We start from the raw sequence: 22,716 nt of genomic DNA, 5'->3' as shown, positions 1-22,716 counted from the left end.
GGGCCCGATCTGCCAACATCAGTTTTTTTACCAATTTTCACATTTTTTATAAGGGGTTACTCATTAAAATTTGGCAAAAATCGAAACAAAAATTAAATTGTCAGTGGTGGATTCTAATTGATTATAAATGTGATTGTAAGTTTAATGAGACGCTACATTTGGGATTTTGATAAAAAATATCGATATTTTCGCCTTTTTTTGGGGAAAAACTTGGTCAGGAAGGACCTTCAGTGCCAATTCGAGTATGCAAAAAATACCTTTCCCACAAAACGGCTAAAAATGAATTTTTTTTGTTGGTAAGTACTTACTTTGAAGAAAATGTTATTGTGTATTTCAAGGTGCTTTTAAATAATATTATGCGAAGTCTAACATGTTGGGAATGTATAACAATATGGTATGTGCTATGTGGCCTAAAACAATGTCTCCCTCATGGGCTTGTGAACCAGGGCATTGAGCTCGGAGTCGCTGGAGGAACTTTCGGCGGCATTTGCTGCCGTGAAGCTACCGCTCACCCGACGACTAGTCGAATTCTTGCGCTTCTTGCGCTTTCCCCGCTCCAAATCCTGCTCCACGTCCGATCGGGAGATCGTACTTGATCGATTATCGTCCGGCAAGGACTTCAGTTCGGGCTCATCCAGCTCCTGGAAGTCGCTGGCAATGGTGGACGAAGAGGGCTGCTTCCTGGCCGCACTGAAGTAGTCCTCGATGGCGGGATCCAGTTCCAAAACCGGACTCTGCTGCAGTGTGTAGACCTGGGCACTCACTTTCATAGTGGGAGGTGGAAGAACTGGTGGCTTTGGCTTCCTTTTCGCAAACGGGCTTCCGTGTTTGCTGCCCACTTCGTCATACTCTGGATCAGTGAGGAACTCCACGCTGTCGGCCATCATATTCACCCTCTTGAAGGGCGGAATCTCGGCGATCTTTGGCTTGCGCTTTGTGTAGGGACTGTTCTCATAACTCTGGAAGTTTCCGATCTGTTCAGCACTCTGAAGATTTTGGGTCTTCAAGTGGGCGGCGGGGAATCGGGAGTCCTCGATGCTAAAGCGTCGACTGCCCGACTGATTGTACTCCATGTAACCAGTGCGTCTGTACGGTCCGTATTGGGCGGTTCTTTCCTTGTCCCGGTTCGAGAGCATCTCCACGCTGCGGAATCGCTGGCGAGAGTCCAGTTGCAGTCCGTCCTCCGCCTCCGACTGGGATCCATCACCATCGGCATGGGTCTGCGATCGTCTGAGCTTCCGTGAGTTGCGGGCTCTTTCTGGTCCCGAGAGATCCATCATTGACTTCACTGGCCTGACTAGTTTCGGCATGCGCAGGGCATCTTCGTAGGAGGGCAGCAGGCTGATCTCCTGGGTATGTTGCAGGCTCGGCGTAGCCTCCTCCCTCAAAATACGTTCGTTGAGATCTCGTCTATGTATCAAAATGCTGATTAGAATTCTATTTTATGGAATAAGATATACTACTCACATGCGTCGTAGCTCATCATCATTCTCCTCGTACTCCCTGTCGCTCTGCCGGACTTTTCGCTTTCTCAGATACTTTTGCAGACAGGCATAGCCCAAAACCAGAGCACCCAATCCGAGGAGAGTCAGCATTATGATGGACCAAGCCTTCTCGCCAGTACTGCTCGTCCTGGCATTCAAAATCCACACATCCGCACAGGCAAACTCCCAAAGCTTTCCATAGAAAACGGCTGGCGCAGCGCAACGCAAGTGATTTCTATCTTTTATCTATAGAAGTGAAATGAAAGTCATTATTTGTAATCCATTCGCTTAGGAAAGATGCGAACCTTAGCTGGCTTTGCTGTTAGATAGTCGTAGAAATCAACGAAGAGCGGACTGTGGCAGTCACAAATCCAGGGATTATCGCCCAACCACAGCTGATCCAAGAACTTATTGCCGTCGAAATAATTGGGCGGAATGGGACTCGTTAAACGGTTGCCATTCAGATGTAGATCCGCCAGTTCGGGGAACTCTCTGAAGGTGTTGTTCCTTACAGTAGTCAGCCTGAAGAAATAATATCATTACCCACTATTATACTAGTCGACTGTTATTTGCTTAATGCTCACCTGCAGTTGGCTAGGTTTAGTTGCTGTAGGGTTTCCGATCTCATAAAGGTGGGCATATCAGTGATAAGATTGTTGGATAAGTCCAACTTTTGAATGACCGAAAGACTCGAGAGTGCAGTGCTTTCAATAGAGGTGATTTCACACCAACTCATGTTTATGGTGCGCACCGAATTGGACACGATTTTCGTCAACTTCTGCAGCACATTTCTACTGAGATTGAGCTCAACCAGCACGTCATTGTTGCGTATGAAATTTCTGTCCAGTCTGGCTATTTCATTGAAAGCCAAGTTCAGCTCCTTTAGGCGCTTCAACTTGGCAAAGGCATCTTGGCCAATGTGTCGCAACACATTCTGTGAAAGATCAACCACCTCCAGCATGGAGTTGTTGGCAAATGTATTGACATCCACTACTCTCAGAAGATTTCCCTGCAATCGCACCTCAGTGAGTTGTGGCAATCCACTCAGTTCTATAGAATCCAAGTTGCAATAGGAAACATCCAACTTTCGCAGCATATAGGTCAGAATGGGATCTTCTGACAGGCTGTCAAACTGGAGTTCCGTATTCCGGGACAAGTTTAGGGCCTCCAGATTTTGCATGGCGTCCAAAAAGAATCCGGACAAATTCTTAATGCTGCAGTTACTCAGATCGAGAACCCTCAGGGTTCGCGAAGGTAATGCCGCTATTTGAGCCAATTGATTGTTGGCCAGATTAAGACGTTCCAGATTTGGCAGCTGATTAACCATCTGATCTCCACCGATGCTGGAAATTCCGCAGGAAGAAAGCCCCAAATCGGTCAGGGATGAACTGGTCAGCAGTTCGAAGCTCTCTCCGTTGCCAAAACTGCCCAATCGATTGCCATCGAGACCCAAACGCTTCAGGCTTGGAGCATATTTGAATGCCTCATTGGGACTGAGTGACTCCCAGGAATCTATGGAGTTGTTGGCCAGCAGCAGAGTCCTCAGAGATGTGAATCCAATCAGAGTCTTTGCACCAATGCTTGAGATATAATTGCTGGACAAATCCAAGTATATCAAGGAGTCTATGTCCGCATATAGGGTTGGAAACTCCAAGAACTTATTTCCCGACAGATCCAAATGCTCCACGGGAATGCCGTCGAAGTTCGGATATGTCTGCAGACTCCTCCTGGAACAATCTGCGTACAAGCTGTCCACCACCCACGTGCAACGACAGGGCCAAGGACAGTTGACTGCCCGGCATGAGGAGATGACCCCCAAGACCAGAAGTGCAAGCTCCAAAACGATCCTCATCTCTGCAATATAGATGGTTGTTACTGGTGGTGTGCTTCCGTTTTATTGCGCATGCATTTTCATTAGACCCTTATCAACGTTTTTTCACTTGCTTTTTGCTTTTGCTTAAACGCAATTTAAAATTGCGACGATTTCAAGGCGTTAGTGACGTCACAACTAGGCCGTTCTTATTCACCTGTTGATTTATTATGGCTCGTATTTCCCCTGCGCGCTGCACTTCGCTTATCTTATCTACCACAAAACTAGAGCACCCAAACAGAAAAGCCAGAAAACCGGGATAAAAAGCCAAAAAAAAACACACGAAACTGACGGAGAACTTTAATATCCGATTTTAGAATTTAACTGCCACTCCGATGCAGCCACGCCCTCAGCATTTTTCACTTTGTGGTTAAATATTTTCGGAATTCCAGTGCAATTTTTTTTGGCGTTTTCAAGAAGTTTTCCGCGCAACTGCAGGTCTAATACTGCCAGGCCGAGGAAAATTACTCACCTGCTGGTCGCTGGCATCGTTCAACGGGTTTCCGACTGATAAGATAAGCCGCTGATAAGAAAGCCGTTTGCTTGGAGCAATTCAACAGTGTGGCAACGTGTGCGAATAGTGAGCATTCCCGGATCGATTGTCTGGGTTACGGTTGTCGGAAAATGCAAGAACTCTTTAGCGGGTATTCAAACCGTAAGTGTCACCTGAATTTTTACCGATTTTAACGGAATTCGCGAGTATTCTGGTAGCAAATCATGTTCTGGTCTAGTGTTGCCATCGAAATGGTTACTTACTAACGATTTTATTAACTTTGAGCTAAACTATTGAATAGCGTGTTTGTATCCTTTTACTTGCTTTTACTTTAAATTGATTTTTAAAATTTGCTAAGTACTTTTCCAGCATATGTCAACAAATCAACCGTGAGTCTTATGAGATGGCAACAAATGGAGTCGTTTAAGACTGAATAAACTTGTCACCCGGCGAAGTGCAACCGTTCAGATGGAGAATCCGGGACAACAGCCAGACGACTCCTTTTTCGTCTCCGGCAGCCGCTGATAGGGCATTAAAATTACCCATTCCCTTCGGAGGATTCTGTGCAGTTGGGTCCTGCAGACACCCGTAACCGGATTTATTGTAATGAAGCGTGAGCAAAACAGAAACGACGCCTCAGACGACAGCGCGATAAAGATGCAGTGCGAAATGAAAAGTAAGACGAACCCATTCCCGTTCCCGTTCCCATTCCCATTCCCATTGCCACTTTCATTCCCAGGGAGCAAATAAAAAAGCAGGACTTCCACCACTGACGTGTTGACAGCAACATATTTGTGGCTTGATTACGGTGAAAAGCGCTAAGGCAACAGGAAACATTCGAATCTCAGAAATAGCTAAGAGCAAAACACGAATTTAATGTACTCTTTGATGGAAAATTTAATTTCCAAATTTAGAACAACATTAAGAGATCCTCAAACGTATCAAAAAGTATGGAACAGTAATTTTGCTTCGAAAAACCTGGTAAGTTAGTAATCAAAACTCTATTAATACCATTTATATAAACTTGTGTCTTGGACAAAAACCTTTTTATTTTGAAGATTTGATATTCCAATTGAATACAAGCATCCAAAGAATCTGAGGGTATTAAACGCAAACGATTTTAAATGGTTAGCGACGATACAAATAGCTATAAGTTGATGCCCCGCTCCGGGGGTTGGGTGTAGTTCAGGAGCAGCGGCCAACAAAGACATCCAAGGAGAATGCAGAAGTCAGCGTAATGCCGCGACTGATAAGCTCGTCAGGATACGACCCCGAACCCCTCCCCTCCCTCATGGGGTTTCTCAAACTGCTCTCGATTGGAAACGATTGTGGGCCAGATATTTAAATTCGGTTGCCACGGATAAGTGCATGGGATAATGAGCAGGGATGCGCAGCGCCGCTCAGGCACTCACTTTTCGCGTGTCCTTGCCGTTTTAATGAAGCGCAACGGCTTTGTTGCCGAGACGCCTTTTGTCCTGGACCGCCTTCCCCCTCGCCCTCCCCCGTCCTGCCGGCCCACTTGCCATGGGATAATTAGCGGACGCTGCGATGCAAAGTCATCGCCGGCGTTGGGAACTCGCGCAGTTGAAATCACAAGTTAATGCCGCACGGTCCAAGGACTTGGTCCTTTGTGTGCTTTTGTTAATGGATTGATTTTGATTTTGAATTTCTCCCGTCTAATCTGGGCTGACTTAGAGCGCTCGCCGCCTTCGCTACATTTTATTGGGCAGTTTCCAGCGATTTTTTAATAAGAAATGAAGTGCTTTTTATTTATTTTCGGAGCGTTAAGTCGAGGCGCAGGGAAGTTGGCATCGGTATGCCGGCGTCTGCCACCCGCAGTGCAGTCAAAGCAAAAGTTAAGTTGAATGACAGCTGCGGTGTCGTGAGATAAGCACACCACCCACTCGAACGCCCAACTGTCCATCTGCCGGAGGCACCAAGAAGTGAGGAGCTGATAAAGTGAAATGCGAATTCAGGTGGAGCCAGGATGGCCGGAAGTCCTGGCGAATGGGAAATGGACATAGACATCCTGCTAGCTTGCTAGCTTAGCATTTCCGCAGATGTCATAAAGATATCCCTGCCATTACGACTCTTCTAATCGGAGTCATCAGCGAAATGTGGGCCACACACTCTAGCATTCCGGCCTTTGATTATATTTTTATGCTTAAGATTCCTCTTTTTTTATTGTCACGGGGTTGGAGAGAAACAATTTGCTTCTATCTGCAGGACGATACGTCACAAGGAGCAGCATTTTTGATACACAAACATTACATAAATGGGGGAGGGGTGCGATAAAGCAAGGGAGTATGCCCCGCAATTTGCATATTCTTAGCCATGGAATGCCTTATAGACAATTATATTTATTATTCAGTTATGCCGCAAACGAGCTGGGTGGGAGGGGTGTACATAAGTCGAACCAAAGACATTCCCACTTAATGCTTGCCATTCTAGATTTCAACCGGAGTCAAAGGGAACGTTGCCGGGCAAATATCTTGAATAGCAATAAATTTCGATTTTCGTCCACTTAAATGCTTTATGAATTATAAGCTTAAGACGCGCCAACCGAAACCACCCACTCACACCCTGGTCTCCTCGAAAGGGGTACAAGATGAAGGGAAGGGGCAGGAACAGGAGCAGAAGCAGGAGTACACCTTCAGCCGAAAACTTTCTTCCTGTGACAGCAGGCAAAGATTTAGACAAAGACCAACTCCAGAGCAAATGCCAGCTACTGATAGCAACTCCTGGGGGGTTGGGCTGAGATTTAAAAAGCCGGAATGCCATCTTCCTGTGGGCGGGGGCAGAAAAAACCAGGACCAAGAAGAGCCCAAGCCTTTCGCCAGGCCGGCAAAGAATGCCATAAATCAATTCGTATTAGTTTTATGAAATTTATACCTGCGGCGCACCACCAGCCAGCCGACAGCCATGGAGAAAAACCAGAGGGGCGGTGGTGGGGGTAGAAAGCCAGAAAGTCCTTCGGCGGTTTAATGAGCAAATCTTTTTTGGCAACGCCATCTCGGCATCAGCAGAAAGCGTTTGGCGCCAAGCGTTTCCAATTAAAAACATAATTCATTCACTGGGCTTAGGTTCAGAGAAGAAGTGACGCTGCGTATGCCCTAAGGAAAATTCCGAGTATGTTAAACTTTTAAACAATAAATATATCAATAGCATATATATACTTACCATATCATATATTATATATATCTAAGCAAACTCGTATTTAGTATCACATTGGTAATCTCCGTTAATTTTTACTCAAAATTTATTGACACTCATAAAGTATTTTTCTTTTTTACTTAAAAATTGCAAAAACCTTGGGAAGTCATAAAAACTGTCAGATATATTCAAAGCCCTCTTCAAGAAGATTTAGGGAAAACTCTGTGAATATTTATTGAAATATTTTTCACCTTTTGGTCGTTGATCGTTGGACGTTGCCCAGCGGCCCAAATGAATGGCCGCCTTTGAATTATCGCCTGACAATGGGATTATCATTTTTACATTTTTGTGCCTACCCAGTGGGCGTGGGAGGTGGACTGTGGGATGTGGGCCATCCAGCAGTCGGCCTTGGCTTAGCCTCCCTGGGGGGTAATTCACAGTTGCCATAATTATCATCGTAAATTATGGGCGAGTAAAAGTTTTGGATTTTATGAAAATGAATTGAGATTGAGCTGGAGCTCGAGCTTGGTCTGTCTGTGTAAAGTATGAACTGGCAAAGCCAATTGATTTAAATAGTCCCAACTGCCGAGACGGTAAATCAGCCAGTCGGCAATCTAACTTGTGCATCTTACAACCACCACCACCCATCCACATGCCCACTTGCTCCTAGAGCAACAATTTTTTGGGGCAATAATCTGGCGAGCCAAAGCCGAGAGTGTCATAAATAATAATTAAACAACTCGCGTTGTTAAGTCTTTTTATTACGCGCCCAAGACAAACGACAGTTGACAGCGGGGCAGGAGGAGGGCCAGGAGCAGGAGCAGAAGCAGGATGCAGCCAAAAGGATAAGGTGCCAAAGAGACAAGACAAGACAAGGGAAGGCTTAGAGTGGTAGCATGTGCGCCAAGCACACACACACGTACACAAAAGGGGCACAATTTTCCGCGCAAATACTTTCTTCGCAGGTCCTGCGAAATAGCACATGAGCCAGGACACGGGATTTCCCATGGCAGGGGCTGTCTGCCCTCCGCTTCTCCTAGGCAGGTGCTTGTCCCGCTTCACAGGGGATTTTAAGACGTAATTAAGATAATAAATAATAATCGCCCAATGCAGGCTGTCTTAGGATGGGTGGAGTGCGAGGGTTTCCTGAGCCATGTCCTGCCGTTCCGTTCCCAAATTACCCCATCGTACGTGTCCGCCTAAGCCCCCCTGTCATATTCTTACGCAAAATCAAGATATGCCAGAAGTATAGTGCCGCTGACCCGAACCAAAGTGGGTTCTTAAATAGCCCCCCGGAAAACCAAATGGCCCACTTCTGGCCCTTGGAAAATAATTCTTATTTGATGATGCTTAGCCCAGGCTTAATTAAAAGTCCGCTTTAAAGAAGATATTTAGTTTTTAAACTAATAGGGCTTGTATTTTCTTAATTGCATACCTAGTAACATTAATTTATTACCAAATATATTTGAGGCAAAATAGTTTACTTAATTTATTAGTCTGCTCAAATCAAAATGCCTCTATAAGCTTTCTAATCGGTCAGGGCAATTTATTACTCATCTCGATAGCTCTCCTTTGTTTTTTCCTTTTCCAAAGGTCCTCATTAACTAATTTGGCCAAGATGAAGATGTCTAGCTGAAAGCAGGACCATTCCTTTCCCTATTTTTCCCGGCTATTCTCCCCTCGACTTCCGTGTAAAGAGAATGTCACAAATCAAAGCGGAATTATTATTACTTATGACCATTTAATTGGACTTGCGTTATATTCATTTGACTTTCGTTACGGTTTGTTTGCGCACTCAATTTGCCAAATGAATCGCCACCACCAGCCGAGTGGGTGGTGGGTGGTTGGCAAGGGCAAACCACCGGCGAACCAACCACCGAAACCAAACCACTGTCAACTATTTTGGCTCGCACGCTCATTAGTTTTATTGCCCCGCGTATCAGTCAAAGCCACAAAACTATTTATGTCCCACCCCTCTGCCGAGTACTCCCTTCCCCCTTCCGTTGTCCGTTGTCCTTTTTGGCAGTGCGAGAGTCCTTTTTGTTCAGTGCGCTCTAATTGCCGCCAAGAAATCTGTCCTTTGAAGGCGAATGCTTCCCTTTGGCGGCCAGTCTGATCTCCGTCTGAATTCCAATAGATATTTCAAAATCTTCTCAGTGGGCTGAGCAGCACTTAATTATGATTGCATTATTCAGATTTATTCGCCATTTGGCGTCATTAAGGGCATATGAAAAAGTTTGGAAAAGCAAGATTTATGCTGCCATTGGCACTCCACGGAGGACCACCTTTGAGCCACCTCGAAAGTTGGCCAACAGCCGCAAGTGCGGCGTAGTTAACTATGTAAATGTTTTCTTTTTCGCTCCTGTTTTCGCCTCCTGTTTATGTATATATTTACATTAAATGCCCCTCGCAAAACCGAGCCACCCCCCGACCCCCTCATTTGACCTGCAGTTGGAGCTATAGAGTGAGTGGGCGTGGCTGTAATTTCATTCGCCAACCACACAGAGCGGTGCAAAAGTACTGGGAATTTTAATTAATGGATAAAGTTATGCGGAGTTTTGTATGGTACATCCCACTGTTTGAGAGGACTTCCCAGTTGCCAGGATCTCCTTGGCTGAGAATTAAATATTTCGGGTAAATATTTATGTTTGCGTAAAGGGAAATTCTGAAGTTTGAAATACCCGGAATGATTTACATCGCTCCAGAGCTTACTATATCCTCAAATGCACGGGAGATCTCGTTACTTCCATTTAGCCCAGAAGTATGCAACAGTTTTGCACTCTATTACGATATCCATAAATAAGCGGCTAGTTTAATATGCTGCCGCCCAGAGATATGCCATAAATTCGAACCGCTTCACTCCTTCCCACAATTTTAATTTAAAAGTTTGCGATAACAAATGATGCACATCCCCTCTACACACCCACACACGTGTGTATTTTAAATGTGAAATAATGTTGTGCTGATGTAGTAACCGCAACGAACCCAACCCCCAAGCCAAAAGAAACGAGCAAGCCATACTCATCGTATCTAGGAATGACTGCGGGATGTAACAAAGGCGAGCGAAATAAAGAAATGAAAATAAGTAAACTTTGGCGCTAATAAATTGTTTCATATCTGCGGCCGCGATGTGGGTGGGCGGCAGATAACTCATACGCCCCGTGCCACAACTCATGCTCGAAACGAAGCTAAATGTGCTGCTCATATTGCCATTTTTTCTTCGTTTCCCGTACATATGCATATTTATTTCCCGCGCTGCTTATCAGTGCTTACCAAAAAGAGAAAAAAAAAAGTGAAAAGAACCCAAAGAAATAAAGCAAAGATCTGGCACATATGAGAAATTGCCAAACACATTACGACTGCAGCAGCACATTAGCCCACGGCGTTTTGAAGGAAAATGAGGAGTAGGAATATCTCACAGTTCCCATCCTTTCGGCCAACAATGCACTCCCTGAGAATTTATGAACTCCTTAATGATGTGGCCAGAAATTTGGGAATGCCCCTCAAAAAGGGTATCCTTACGACAAATTTGAGAATGACAACTTTTGACCACGGCAGTAAACTTAAGTTTTCCCCAACCCCTAATCCAGAACAGCCTTTCAATTTATACTGCTAATAATATTAGCAAAATTTTAATTATACTTCGTCTGGTTTATAGACAAAAGTCTACAAATTATAAAGTCAACAAAACCCAAGCCATTTCTATGCAAACATTTAATGAAACACGAACTTACCAAAGATCCAAAGCTCGCAACCCCTTCCATTTGACATTAAAAACTCTTAGCTTGAATTTGACATTTAAAATTGTATTTATTTAATTATTTAATAATTGCTGGGGAATATATTTCTATTTATATTATATATAAAGATGTGTGGATGTTTTCACTGTGTGTCTGTCTGTGTTACTTGTGTGTCTGTGTGTGAGTGTTTTGCAATAAATTACAATATTATTTGAATTAAGTTTATTATCTATGCGAAGGCTTACGAAACTAATGGAACAATTTGTAAAACGTTTTATTTCCGTGTGTAGATTTAGTTACGTGTTTGTATCGAAACGCTAAAAGTGGAGTTAGCAACGAAAGGTTCCAATCGCATCGAAGCTGATTGGTGGCTAGATTTCGGGGGTTGGTATTAAATACCAAGACTTCGAAAGCAACGAATGGTATGTTATACATTCTATATGCGGTATCCGTGTGCTTGGATCGAAAGGGATATGTGCTAGGCGAGGGAGGGGCTCTCAAATAAGGCAGGGCAACTAAACATACTGGTACTGGTACAACTCAAACTTAAGGGTAACTTAATCTGCAGATACAAATGCAACTAAGGCCGAAACAAATTCACAATGCTCAAAGAATGCGTACCTAGGATAACATACATTATATACAGATCGCAGATCGCTTCTACGTCTACGATTCTCGAAACTTGGCTTTCTTTGGTTTGCTTATGCTTAACGAGCTGTCGCCCTCTTTCTATATCAATGGCTAAGAACTAGGTAGAAGTAGAAATAGAGAGTTGTATACTGGTTAGGGTAGAATCGCTGGGGCTCTCCCCACACCTACAAATTAGTCATACTGGTTCATGCAAGATCGTATTACTCATAAAGTGGCTTTATCTATTTGCTCTAATTTCGCTAGATGCTCCTGGGCAAATCCTGGGTAACGCTTAACTGGGTTAGTTCTCGTTCTATAATACTTAGAGTTCACTAATCTAGGGGATTACATATTATGAGCTATCGTATATGGTATAGTATTTGTCATAGCTGCAGCGGCATTTTGAAGCCGCCTAAATGGGTTTCTGTGTGTGTGTGTGTGTGTCTCTCGCTTAACTATTTACAAGAAGAAATGCTGCTAATTTTGATTTCAAACTCCGGGCGGGATTTCCTCCTGCTCCTTCTCCGCCGGCCTAGTCCCGCTCCTCGTACTTGGGCACAAAAGAGCCGAGTCCTCCCAGCTGGGCGCACTGATTGCTGTCGTACAGCGACATCTTGAGGCGCTTGCACTTGGCCCGTCGATTCTTGAACCAGAACTGCACGTTTTTGCTCTCCAAGCGCGGGAACTTTTGCCTGAAAAATTACATAGAAATAGGAAAAAGTTAGTCTAAAGTATTTATACAGTCGAAAAATAGGCAATCAGATGGTACAAAGGTTTTTTTATATAGGGTTTAAAAAAAAGGATTATATGCTTACCTATATGGCATGGTGTTCAAGTCCTCGGTGTACTTGAGGATGAGGTTGTGCGAGGGATGTGTGTTCATGGCGAACCACTGCTCCAGCTTGGGCACCTCGGTCACCGGGTCGATGAAGGTGCGGTTTCGCTTCCGGCGCTCCTCGTTCGATATGCTCGACAGGTTGAGGCCGCCGCCGCCCATGAGGGCGTTGGGTTGGATTCCGGCAGCTGCCGCTGCAGCGGCAGCATGGTGATGCGGATGTCCGGCGGCCGCTTGACCGAATGCCGGGATGTAGTGGCTCATGTACATGAAGGACTGCGAGAACATGGAGTTGGGAACCATAGGAAAGGGCAGCTGGTCCTTGTGGGGCACAACTCCACCTGCTAGATCCGGCGAGGGCGAGCGAAACTCGTCCAAATGGCTGGCATCGTTTTCGTTGTCCTCCTCATCCTCGTCCATATCCAAGTCGTCGTCCTCCTCCTTGGGCGTGGAGCGCTTGGGTGTGGAGCCCACCTCCTGCTCAATGTGCAAGCTGCTGTTGTTGTGGTTATTGTTGAGGTTGGAACTGGCCTCCATCTGGGCGTCTGCATCCAGATGACGGTCTTCCCCGTTGGAGTTCTCCTTTTCGTTGTCCTGCAGTTCATCGCGCGACTTCTCCTGCCGCTCCTCATCCTTCACACTACCGTTCATTCCATCGCTTTTGGCCTCCTGTGGCTGCTGCTGCTCTCCCGCCTCATCCTCGTCCTCGTCCATCAGCGGTGAGCTGCGATGCCGCTCGTGGGTGGTCAGCGAAAGGGGCAGTTGTGGCGTGTTCGGTCTGCTCTGCTCCTCGTCCATGTCGTCCGAGTGCTGCGACATGGTGTCAATGTCCTCCGACTTCAGGCTGAGCGGACTCTTTAGGTAGTCGTGCGACATGGACAGGTTGCCCATGCTCATGGGCTGGCTACCAGCACTGCTGCTGGAATTCTGGCCCAAAGGGGCGTGCTGACTCAGATAGCCGTTCATGGCGGCGTGACCCAGGGCACTGATCGCACTGCCCAGACTACCACCCCGCATCTCTGCCCGTTTTTGAGCCGCCCGAGCGTTCTTGAACCAGTAGACCACGTTGTTCACATCCAGGGGCTTCCTTCCCCGGCGAGACTCCAGGGCATTCAGCTGCACCACATACGTCTGGATCTGCTGTCGCGAAGGATGCGGATTGTCGGCGAACCACTTCTGCAGCTTGGGCAGCTCCATCTCCGGATCGAAGCTGGTGCGCATGCGAGTCTTCTGATTGGGATACGGAGGACCGTGTCCACCGCCGCCGCCATGATGGTGATGGTGGTGCATGGACGCGTGCATCGGATGCACCAGCATGCTGCCGTGATGTCCTGGTCCCGGAGCCTGTCCAGCGCCCGCATGGTGAGCAGCCTCGTTAGCCAGCAACAGACTCTCGCGACTACCCATCGATCCCAGGGGATTGCCGCCCGCTGCTCCACCGGCAGCGGCAGCATGAGCCGCCGCAGCGGCCGCCGCCGCCATGGCCGTGCCTACCGGAAAGTCCATCTCGCCGGGCACTGCCACTGGAACCGGAACCGCTGAAGGACCCGTCATGAACGGCAGCATCTTGGGCGTCATGGCGGTCGCTTGGGGAGAGAGCTGATTGGACCACCACTGGTCGAACTTGCGGCGCAGTTCGTCGGAGATCTCTCCTCCTGGCAGGGCGTAGGTGTTCTGGTGGGAACTCCGGCAGATCTGGGATAGCGTCACCTGGAAAGGAAGAATAGAAATTTTACATTTAGAAACCCATACGCAAGGGATATTCTTATCAGCTACAAATTTATAGGCTCATTAACATTATTCTATCAAAAGTAAATAACTTTGTAGAAAGATTACGCTATTGAGTGCGAATTGCTGCATAATCATAGATTCTATTTGGCAAGAGCGTGATTCACAGGCACGAAATTAATTAATGGAAACATTTCGGGTACCCCAATTCGCTGATTGTTTAATTAAGAACACCTATTTTAAGTGCTGCCACGCTCTGCAGTCATATGATGTGAAAAATCAGCGATTTGATCATCACTTCAAAAGTGGTGTGTTCCGCGTGGAAATCAGGGGGAACTGCATGGGATTAGTGGGGGTGGGGACAACCTTGGACAGGGGTTTGCGTTCGCCCTGAGCGACTGTCAACAGTAGCTGCACTAAGACCCCAAAGTCCGCCGGTCACTAAGCGGCTGTCATAAAAATCACAGTCGCCGGGGTTTCACTTGCAGTTGTAGCCTGTAGCTGGTGATGTATTTGTTGTCCGGCGTACTCAAGTGGCGGGATTTACTTAGCCATAAAATAAATGTGCGAGTGCGAGTGGCAGTCGAAAATTGCCTATTACGATATACGCAGAGAACGGCGGCGACTGATACCTGAGCGATGGTGGTATCGCCGGGCTGATATTAACTGACAACAGAGCCGCAGTGGCCCGCCCGCTCGAATCGAATCGAAGGCGATAAATAGATAGTCCCTGATTCCTGATAGGCAGCGACACATCAGCTTATGGCGATTAAAATTGAATTTACCCAACAGAAATAGAATCGAAATGCGATGAGTTGGCCAAAGGGTAGATTGCTATGGCGTATTAAATGCTCAAAGATACTGCTTTGTCTCCCAACTGCTGGCAAAGATAATGTCTGGCTCTTTCGGTGGTTTGGTTTGGCTATGGTTCTGGTTCTGGTTCTGCTTCTGATTTTGATTCTAGTTCGGTCTGTGGTACTGTCAGTGGTTTTTCTAGCGTCGTGGTGGTGCTATCAGCTAAGGAGGCGCCCCAAATCACTTAAGCTGCTCAGAACACAAGCGAACTGGAGGGTGGGTGGTTTAGGTGGGTTAGGCAGCCAGGTGGGTAGATAGGTGGGCGGGCTGGCGGGGTAGACACCTTATTGTAAATAAAATGGGTTGACGCTTCTTACGTGGCCGGGGTATTATTAAATTGATTTTCCTATCGCCGCACCCCAAAGCAAAGCTCCTCGGCGGACACTGGAGAGCCACCGCGATGGGCTGGAGGTGTCAGACAGCGAATGTGGAAATTATGGTAAATGCTTATCATGTGATTAGGTGCCTTGCCTTGCTTTGCTTTGCTTTGCTTTGCTTTGCTAATATTAATCGAGGGGGGGAGGGAATGGAGCAGCACTGGAGGGTGGCCAGGCCAATAAAGTCGCAATATCAATTGAAGGGTATTTCTGGCCGTGATTTCGTGCTGTTCATCGCCGGCGATAGTGTACGGCCCAATGATTTATGGCCTTAATGCACCGATATCGCCCCCCGCCCACAGAATTGGGTCATGTGAGCCATGCACTGGGTGCCCCGCCCGCTGCAGGATTCCCAACTAAGCCTCCTAAACCGATTTCAATAAGGAAAACAAAAGCCGAACACACACTCGAACGCATACATCGACGTCCTGGAGACAGGAGAGCAGGCAGCGTAAAGCTGATTAAAATGAAAACTATTGCAAAAAAGGATTAGTTAAGTGAACCAAATAAATGAACTCGGCTTAACAAAATTTCTTTGTAGTAGCTATCAAAACATTTTCAATGAGTTAAATATTCCGCAAGCAGACAGGACATGCAAAAGTTATAAGTATCTCTTTCTGTGTGAGTTGTGTGTACTTGAGTGTGTGTGTGTGTGTTCATGCCTCACATCACGCAAATTAGCGTCGCCACTTCTCATCCGGAGACATTTTTCGGCAAGTTTTAGCAACTCCAAGACGGATAAGAGCGCTTGGGGGAGTTCGGCGTAAACCGCTTATGAATCATTATAGAATTTCGTCGTCTTAGTGCAGAATTTTAAGTGAAAGTTCAAAGTGAATGTCTAATTGGCAGCAGGCGGCTCGGGGCTCGGGGAAACTCACCTCATCCAGCGGACATCCTGTGGAACGGAGCACCGCATGCGACTGAAGCACCAGCAGCTTGAGCAGCTTGTCCTTGATCTCCCCGAACGGCGAAGTCTTGGGGCGCAGAATCACGATCCTCAGCGTGATCACGGAAGTCAATTCACCCACAATATCGCTGACGGGCACCGCTGGATTGTCCGATATCTGCTCCAGGGGTATGGGTTTCCAATGTTTGATTATTAATGAGCCTGCAGAAAATAGGGTAAAGATGAATGAAAATATGAAATAATGTGTTGCTAACACTGAATATCTGGCCAAATTGCACTTGATGGCACAATCTAAGCTAGGATGAAGCACTCACCTCTGGCTGTGTTGGCCACCTCCTGGGAGTAGCCGAGCCTCTGGAGCGCCGTCTGAACAATCTCGCTCCAGGGCGTGGCCGCGGCGATGATCACGTAGCTGTCGGTCTCGATATTGGGCCGCCTCTTCCAGGGCTGGCGAGTGTCGATGGTCAGGGAGGCGTGCAGTGAGTGCACCGACTCCACCACACAGTGAAGTGGAAGTGATTTGGCTGAAAGGAGAATCAAGGGGGGAGCGGTTAGAAATATACTAATAATATTATTAATAATAGCTGACTGCCACACTCGAGTGGTGTTTAATAATCGGTTTAGTTCAGTCTAGTTCCAAGTGCAAATCATCGACAAATTAAAATAAGCAATTAAAACATATTCGAAATGGGGCATTTTATGCAGATTGGCTCCACACCTCCGCACGCACAATGGTATTAAAATAAATTATTGCATGTTGCGGTTAGCCGCAAATGGTTTTAGCCGATTAAATTGCCGCCCATTACGTGGAGGGGCTGGCGGCCTAAACTGGCGGAATAAACTTGAAATTTGGAAAAAAAAAACATTTTTGAAATTATGAATTATGCTCTTTCTTTCGATATCGCTCGCCCAAAACTAACTCGCCGCACCTCCCGACCAATTATTGAAGGCTTAAAAATAAAATGGCAAAATTCAGGGCATAGAAGTTATAGACATTATTCCCTGCCACTGCAAGTGGGCGTGGCCAGGAGCAGTTGAAGGGCTGATGGGCACACTGCAAATAGGCTTAACGCCCCAGGTCCGGCCGGCATAATGGTATTATTAATTATTCCAATTATAAAAATTGTAAGCAGCCAGAGATTGGCGAACGATTGGCATTTGCCGGGTCCGGGCAGCTGGAAGCGTTTTAAAGAACATCGGTTTGGATGGCAGGTTGATGGGTTGAGTGGTTGAGGGGTTGGAGGGTGCGGAAAATCGAGGAAAATCGCATAAAATCGGACCAACCGAAAGTTCAGCCCAATTACGTGCGATTTCCATGCCATATTTCTGTGGGCGGCGCGTGTTTGTGTGTGTGTGCCACGCAAATCTTTTAATTGCCATGAAAACCTCATTGGGGGCCATCGGCATTAAAAATAAATACATCAGCCGCTGCGTCGGCTGTGCCGAGTTGAAAAGGAATAAAGAATTCAACTATAATGCATTGTTTGTCACCTAGAACTTTAAGTGATGGGAAAGGTGTAATAATAATCCCATTAAATTCAATAAATTCGAAATGTTCACCCGAAATATATGCGCGTAATGAAAAAATTTGGCCAGCATTAAATTAGCCAGCTGCTCTAAACGCATTGTTTTGGGCCCTAGAACACTATGTTCTCGCCCCATGATGGCCATGATGGTCATGATGGCCCAAAACTGGTCATTAGTGTGGTGGTCTGGTTCCATGGATGAAAACTCGTTGTGCGGCCTGTGCAGCCGAATTATAAACTCAATATATCCATTATCCATGGAGCCATGATTTGATGGGGCTAAAACAAAAGCGGATTTCGTCCACCTGCATATGTGTGTGTGTGTGTGTGTGCTTGTGTGGCGCTCAGTGGGTGGCAGTTGCGTTTAGTGTGTGGTGGTCTTAGCGGGTAGATGCCCAAACCACCGAGCACCCACTAATTGTTGCATCTGAACTGGCATTTCAACAACCACTGGCCGGGTCGGAATCATCAGCTTTAAGTCACCCGGGCCAACGATGGCAGACAGAGCTTATCCTTATTAGCATTATCAGTGCCACTGGCAGGAGGCAAATAACGAAAAGGAGAAAATCTGAAAAAATGGTAAGTAATCGAGACAGTCGAAGCGGGCCAAAACAAATTGAATTAAGCGCGCAGGGAAAACTGTTTGAGGGCATTAAATCTTGGCGCGGCAGGCAGACGACTCCGGCAACATCTACTACTTGGCTCCCCCGTAAGTAAGCCGACAAACGATTTGTAAATGAACTCTACTTTTCCAGGGGCTAAGACGGTATCCATCCCCTCGTTGGCATCGAATACCCGCGAACCGCCACGCGGCTTAAGATTTATTAACCTGCATCGATGGCAGCAGAAATAATCAAGTTCAGTCATCGCAATCAACCGAAATTGGAAAATTCCCAGCTCACGAAGGATGGCAGGTAACCGCCAGGAGCAGTTTTCCCCTCTGGAACTCTGTGACCCCCCAATAAGGACTTATAATCTTTTGAAAAGTTTCCAGAAACATCTCATGTGCATAAAGTATCCAAATTACCACGCTGAGGGGAAATGGAGGAGGAAAAGTTTTATCCACTCGACTTTCTTCTAAGAAATTGACCAATTGGCTGACCACAGGCCGACGCAAACAAATAATTATAAATTGCCCTGGCAAGGACATCAAAACGATTTAATCCTTACATGCACACACACACGCACACACGCACAGGCAGAAACTTTATAGGCGGGCAGAGCTATTTAGGTGACTGCAAAGGATTACTCAAGTATCCTTGGGCCGGCAAATATTTGTAGTCTTTTCTCGACTTTTTCGATGGAATAAATTGTGTGTTTGTTTATTTATAGGCCGACTGCTCATAATTTACTTATTAAAATGATTTTGAGTGATTTGGGTATTTAGGAAAATTAAAATTTCAACAGACCAAAAGTTTTAATAACCAGAACGGACACGTGAATGGATGGAAAGCTGGATGGAGGGAAAGGGTTCGTCTTAAGCCAAGTGAACTGTGGGGAAATTTGCTTATCATTGCTTGACCAGTGCAAAAAATCTCAAGGATTTCAAGGGACTTAAGTAGGCTTCCCAAGGCAATAGTGTGTGTTTGTGTGTATGTGTGCGTGTGTACATGGTCGTTTTTGTGGGTGTGCGTGGGCCGATATGTGCAAGGAAGAGTGACCGGAAATTAAGCAATAGTCTTAAGGAAATTGCCACAAGTTTTTCCTTCACTTCACGCCAGAAAACAAATTTTCAACATCCCAAGGGATCCTGTACATACATATATATGTGTGTGTGCATTTTTATTTACACTTCAACTTAAGTCCTACTTAATTGCAAACTGTTTTTTAGTAGAATTTTTAATGCGTGCATTTTAATTTATAATGCCTCCGACAGCTTCAGCAGCATTCGGAGCGACTTAAGAACTTTCCCCAGCACACACCCACACACAAACTAGCACAAAGGAAAGCCTTTCACTTGGCTGGCATCTCACACCTCTGGCTTCCTGCACATATCCTTGCTTTAGTCCCTGCGCTTTTCCTGATTTCCCTGTCCTTCCCCGCTCTTGCTGGCCTGCTGCACTCGCAAAAGAAAAACAAACATATTAAGCAGGACAATAAAATGAAAATCGGTTTGCGTCTTGCCCCGGGTGTTTTTTGGTCCTTGCCGCAGGACACAAGCGAAGTAAGCTGCCTAACAACTGCCTTTGCCTTGTGGAATAATGAATACCTAGGAAATGAAAGATTAGCTATTGAAGAGCGACGCGGGGTAGCGGTGGTAAGTTGCCAGATTCCCGGGGTATCGAAGTAGGATTGCCAATTAGTTTAGATCATTTAGTATTTTAGATTGTTTAGGTTGTGTTGTATACTGAACTAACAAAGAATTGAACATAATAAAAAAACGTTTTTACGACCTGTTAATGTATGAAGTGAAAACATATTTATTTGTAACGATATATATGGATGAAGTAAAGAGGGATAAAGATACAGTTGCAAGGAACAATCTCAACCCATGATATCCTTGAACTCCCATAGCCGTTGGGTCCCTCGCAAGGATTACGAATCCTTGTGTGAGTCGAGGAGTTTCGAGCCGTCGCTTGAACTGATCTTTCACCCCCGAGAATACTAATTTTTCGAATCAGAGTCAATGCTCTTTAGCACTTCGAGTTCCACTTGTGCATATGCGAAAAATCTGCACTTTACATTTGAGTTGGCCCTCTTCCGCTGCTTCTTGGCCTTTTGCTCTGAGTCAGAGGCGTATTTTGAGATTTGTACGCCTCTTTTTTTTGCCACCGTATTTGTATTCGTGTTCTTTTTTTTTTTTTTCTTTTTTTTGAATAGGGCTTTTGGGGGGCTGGGAAAACATGTTGAAACTTTTAAGCGGATTATAATTAATGCCGTGAGGCATTTTCTTTCTTTTTATCGCTGACTGTTCGCGTTTAGCGCCCTCATCGGCGAACCAATCGAAATCCGCCCAGTCGGATACAACCGGAAATCAGGAATCCTTTGACTCCAGGACTCTCCTGCCACCCAGCGCACTCCTCCAAGTATTTTGCAAAGGACCCTGCCGGTGGGAGGGCCGTAAATGTTAGTCAAAAATAATCCTAATGAAATAAGTATGGCCTGTAGCGGTAATTTATTTGAATCCTTTACCCAAACCCCCACTTTTTTGGCCCATCTCAGCTGCTAAATTGGCCTCGGCCTCTCGGGTTAGGCTTTGGAATTGTCTCAAGTTGTGTTTTTGTTGCGCAATAAATTCATTTTTTGTCCTTAGACATGTAAAACTATGCAAAAGGAGCATGTGTGTTTGTGTGTGTCTTGGACTTAATCCTTTTTGTTGTTTGCTTCATATGTTGATTTGGGACCATCATCAGGTGAGCTTTCTTTTGCCGACAAAAACGACAGGGGCCAAACCTCAGACGTAGCGTTCGAAAATCTTTGCAGGACACTCACAAACATACCCCCGACGGCAGGATGGCCAGGACTCTAGTTAGTTTCAGGTTGTGAATGGATTTTCTTAAGTGGTTCTAAGCTTTGTCTGTGAAGCAAACCAGAAAACATGCTTATACATGCGGCCAAGTGGCTGAAGAGTTCAAGAGTCCAGGCGACCAGGAGCTCTGGAGGGGAGTAAGGAAAAAGGACTCTAGTGGCATTAGCAGCCTGCTCAAGGAGCTGCAGCACTTCATTAGTTTTGCGAATTTGCGGACAGGGACCCTGAGACAATGGCCAACTGCGAGGCCAAACGATAATTGAATGCACAGGGGGTTGGGCTGCTTTGGGTTTGGGTTGAGTTGGCGAAGCCATGTGCCAGGGACAAATCCTTACAAAAGGATTATAATGTGTATTTTTCGGCCAAATGACTCTCGACTCTCGGGCAAACCAATGCGAAGTTATGCAATCGAAGAGAGCAATGCCAAATTGATGGCAGTGGGATTAAAACAAGTCCAAGAAGTGAATAATTAAAGCGCAAAGAATGCCTAGTGCTGAAGGACTCGCCAGGATCTCAGCATCTCGGCAGCTTGGCGATGCAAATAAGCAGACATTTTTGTGGAACCGGATTAAAATTATGAAGTGCAGGATAAGGCCATGCGTGCACACAAGGACAACCGCTCGCCACAAAAGGATTTTCAATTTGTCAAATTCTATCAAGTGCCCGAGAAAAGGACGCCCAGGCAGCAGCCACAAATAAGGGATTTAAATGTCGATAATGTCTGCAAACAAGCGCAGCCGAGATAGAACTCAGAAGGGGTTTTCGTTTCCTTCTCGGGGTTGCATGTCCAAAAATCAACCAGAAACCAGTTGAACCATACATAATCACTGGCGCAGCTGGGGAAAAAAAAGGGCCAAGCCAAAATGGCAACCAAGAAATCGCTCATGCTTCCCCATAAACCTGCTCAGACTGTGTTTGTTTTAACCATTCCGAATTGACCAAGCGGGCCACCCACTCGGCTGTGGGATCCATACGTGAGTTCCAGCAGACAGTTCCAAAGACAAAGCCATACAGCCAAACACACAGGGGCAGGCTGAGGGGCAGTGCAACTGCAGCAGACCCAAAGGCAACCTTAATCACTTTAGTTATCAATATTACTTATTTACGTTGCTTCTACTTAGCGCTTAAGACGCTTTGACTGTGTGACTGAATTATAGGCATGCTCATATATGTATATGCTATATATATATACGTACACACATAAATGCATAAATATGCTAAGGGAATCGGCTAGCATTACGTTTAAATCTTCCTGCTTAAAGCCAAACAAAGTCTCTGGTCGGCGGAGGCAAAGGAGCACAACATGCGATCTGTGCCATTGATTCAATTAAAGCGGGCAAAAGAACTCGAAGCGTCTCCGAGCCGAGAAACCAAGGCCCAATCCCTCTATGTCGACTATCAGATACTCATTGTATTTTTTTGCTGGGTATTTTAATTGATACTAAAATTAAATATATGATATGGAGCTCATTTTTATGATATTGGACTAAAAACTTAAAAAGTTAATTCCTTCCCATTTTATTTACCAAATTCATACACCTGTTAAAAGATTGCACAGCTTCAACATTAATTTAAATGAATTCAGTAAGACCTCCACTTTCCGGAGAAAGTAGCTCTTAAGGCGGAGTAAAATAAGTATACGCCTAGTG

The 22,716-nt window shown here is 45.7% G+C and overlaps 2 protein-coding genes and 1 long non-coding RNA gene across 6 annotated transcripts in view; all 3 read right to left on the bottom strand.

Annotated features, from left to right (window-relative positions):
* Positions 1 to 307: 307 nt before the first annotated feature.
* CG5819 (uncharacterized protein) lies at positions 308 to 3,863 on the bottom strand. 3 transcript variants are annotated; one of them, NM_001259529.2, is made up of 5 exons: positions 3,827 to 3,863; positions 2,069 to 3,338; positions 1,790 to 2,006; positions 1,468 to 1,730; positions 308 to 1,410 (listed from the first exon to the last, which is right to left on the bottom strand). In NM_001259529.2, the coding sequence occupies exons 2-5, from the start codon at positions 3,334 to 3,336 to the stop codon at positions 411 to 413; spliced, it is 2,748 nt and encodes a 915-aa protein (NP_001246458.1). In that variant the 5' UTR covers positions 3,337 to 3,338; positions 3,827 to 3,863; the 3' UTR covers positions 308 to 410. The 3 variants fall into 3 exon arrangements, with proteins under 3 accessions (NP_001246458.1, NP_611660.1, NP_726186.1); NM_137816.2 differs by having other exon boundaries at positions 3,512 to 3,829; NM_166523.3 differs by having other exon boundaries at positions 2,069 to 3,829.
* A 1,004-nt stretch (positions 3,864 to 4,867) lies between these two features.
* lncRNA:CR43422 (long non-coding RNA:CR43422) lies at positions 4,868 to 5,546 on the bottom strand. Its single transcript, NR_048188.1, has one exon. It is a non-coding gene; the product is annotated as a long non-coding RNA:CR43422 (long non-coding RNA).
* A 5,247-nt stretch (positions 5,547 to 10,793) lies between these two features.
* The window catches only part of dve (defective proventriculus), a 42,507-nt gene continuing 30,584 nt past the window's right edge, over positions 10,794 to 22,716 (bottom strand). For both annotated transcript variants that reach the window (NM_057894.4, NM_057893.5), the window contains 4 exons: positions 16,387 to 16,596; positions 16,044 to 16,273; positions 12,186 to 13,915; positions 10,794 to 12,062 (listed from right to left, as the gene is read on the bottom strand). In NM_057894.4, coding sequence (NP_477242.1) covers positions 11,903 to 12,062; positions 12,186 to 13,915; positions 16,044 to 16,273; positions 16,387 to 16,596 — 2,330 coding nt within the window. In that variant the 3' untranslated portion in view covers positions 10,794 to 11,902. The remainder of the gene's footprint in view (positions 12,063 to 12,185; positions 13,916 to 16,043; positions 16,274 to 16,386; positions 16,597 to 22,716) is intronic.

Source organism: Drosophila melanogaster, chromosome 2R (genome assembly GCF_000001215.4).
Source record: "Drosophila melanogaster chromosome 2R".
Classification (NCBI taxonomy): Eukaryota; Metazoa; Arthropoda; class Insecta; order Diptera; family Drosophilidae; genus Drosophila; species Drosophila melanogaster.
The sequence above is the reverse complement of the archived record's forward strand: the minus strand, read 5'-3'. Positions and strand labels throughout refer to the sequence as shown.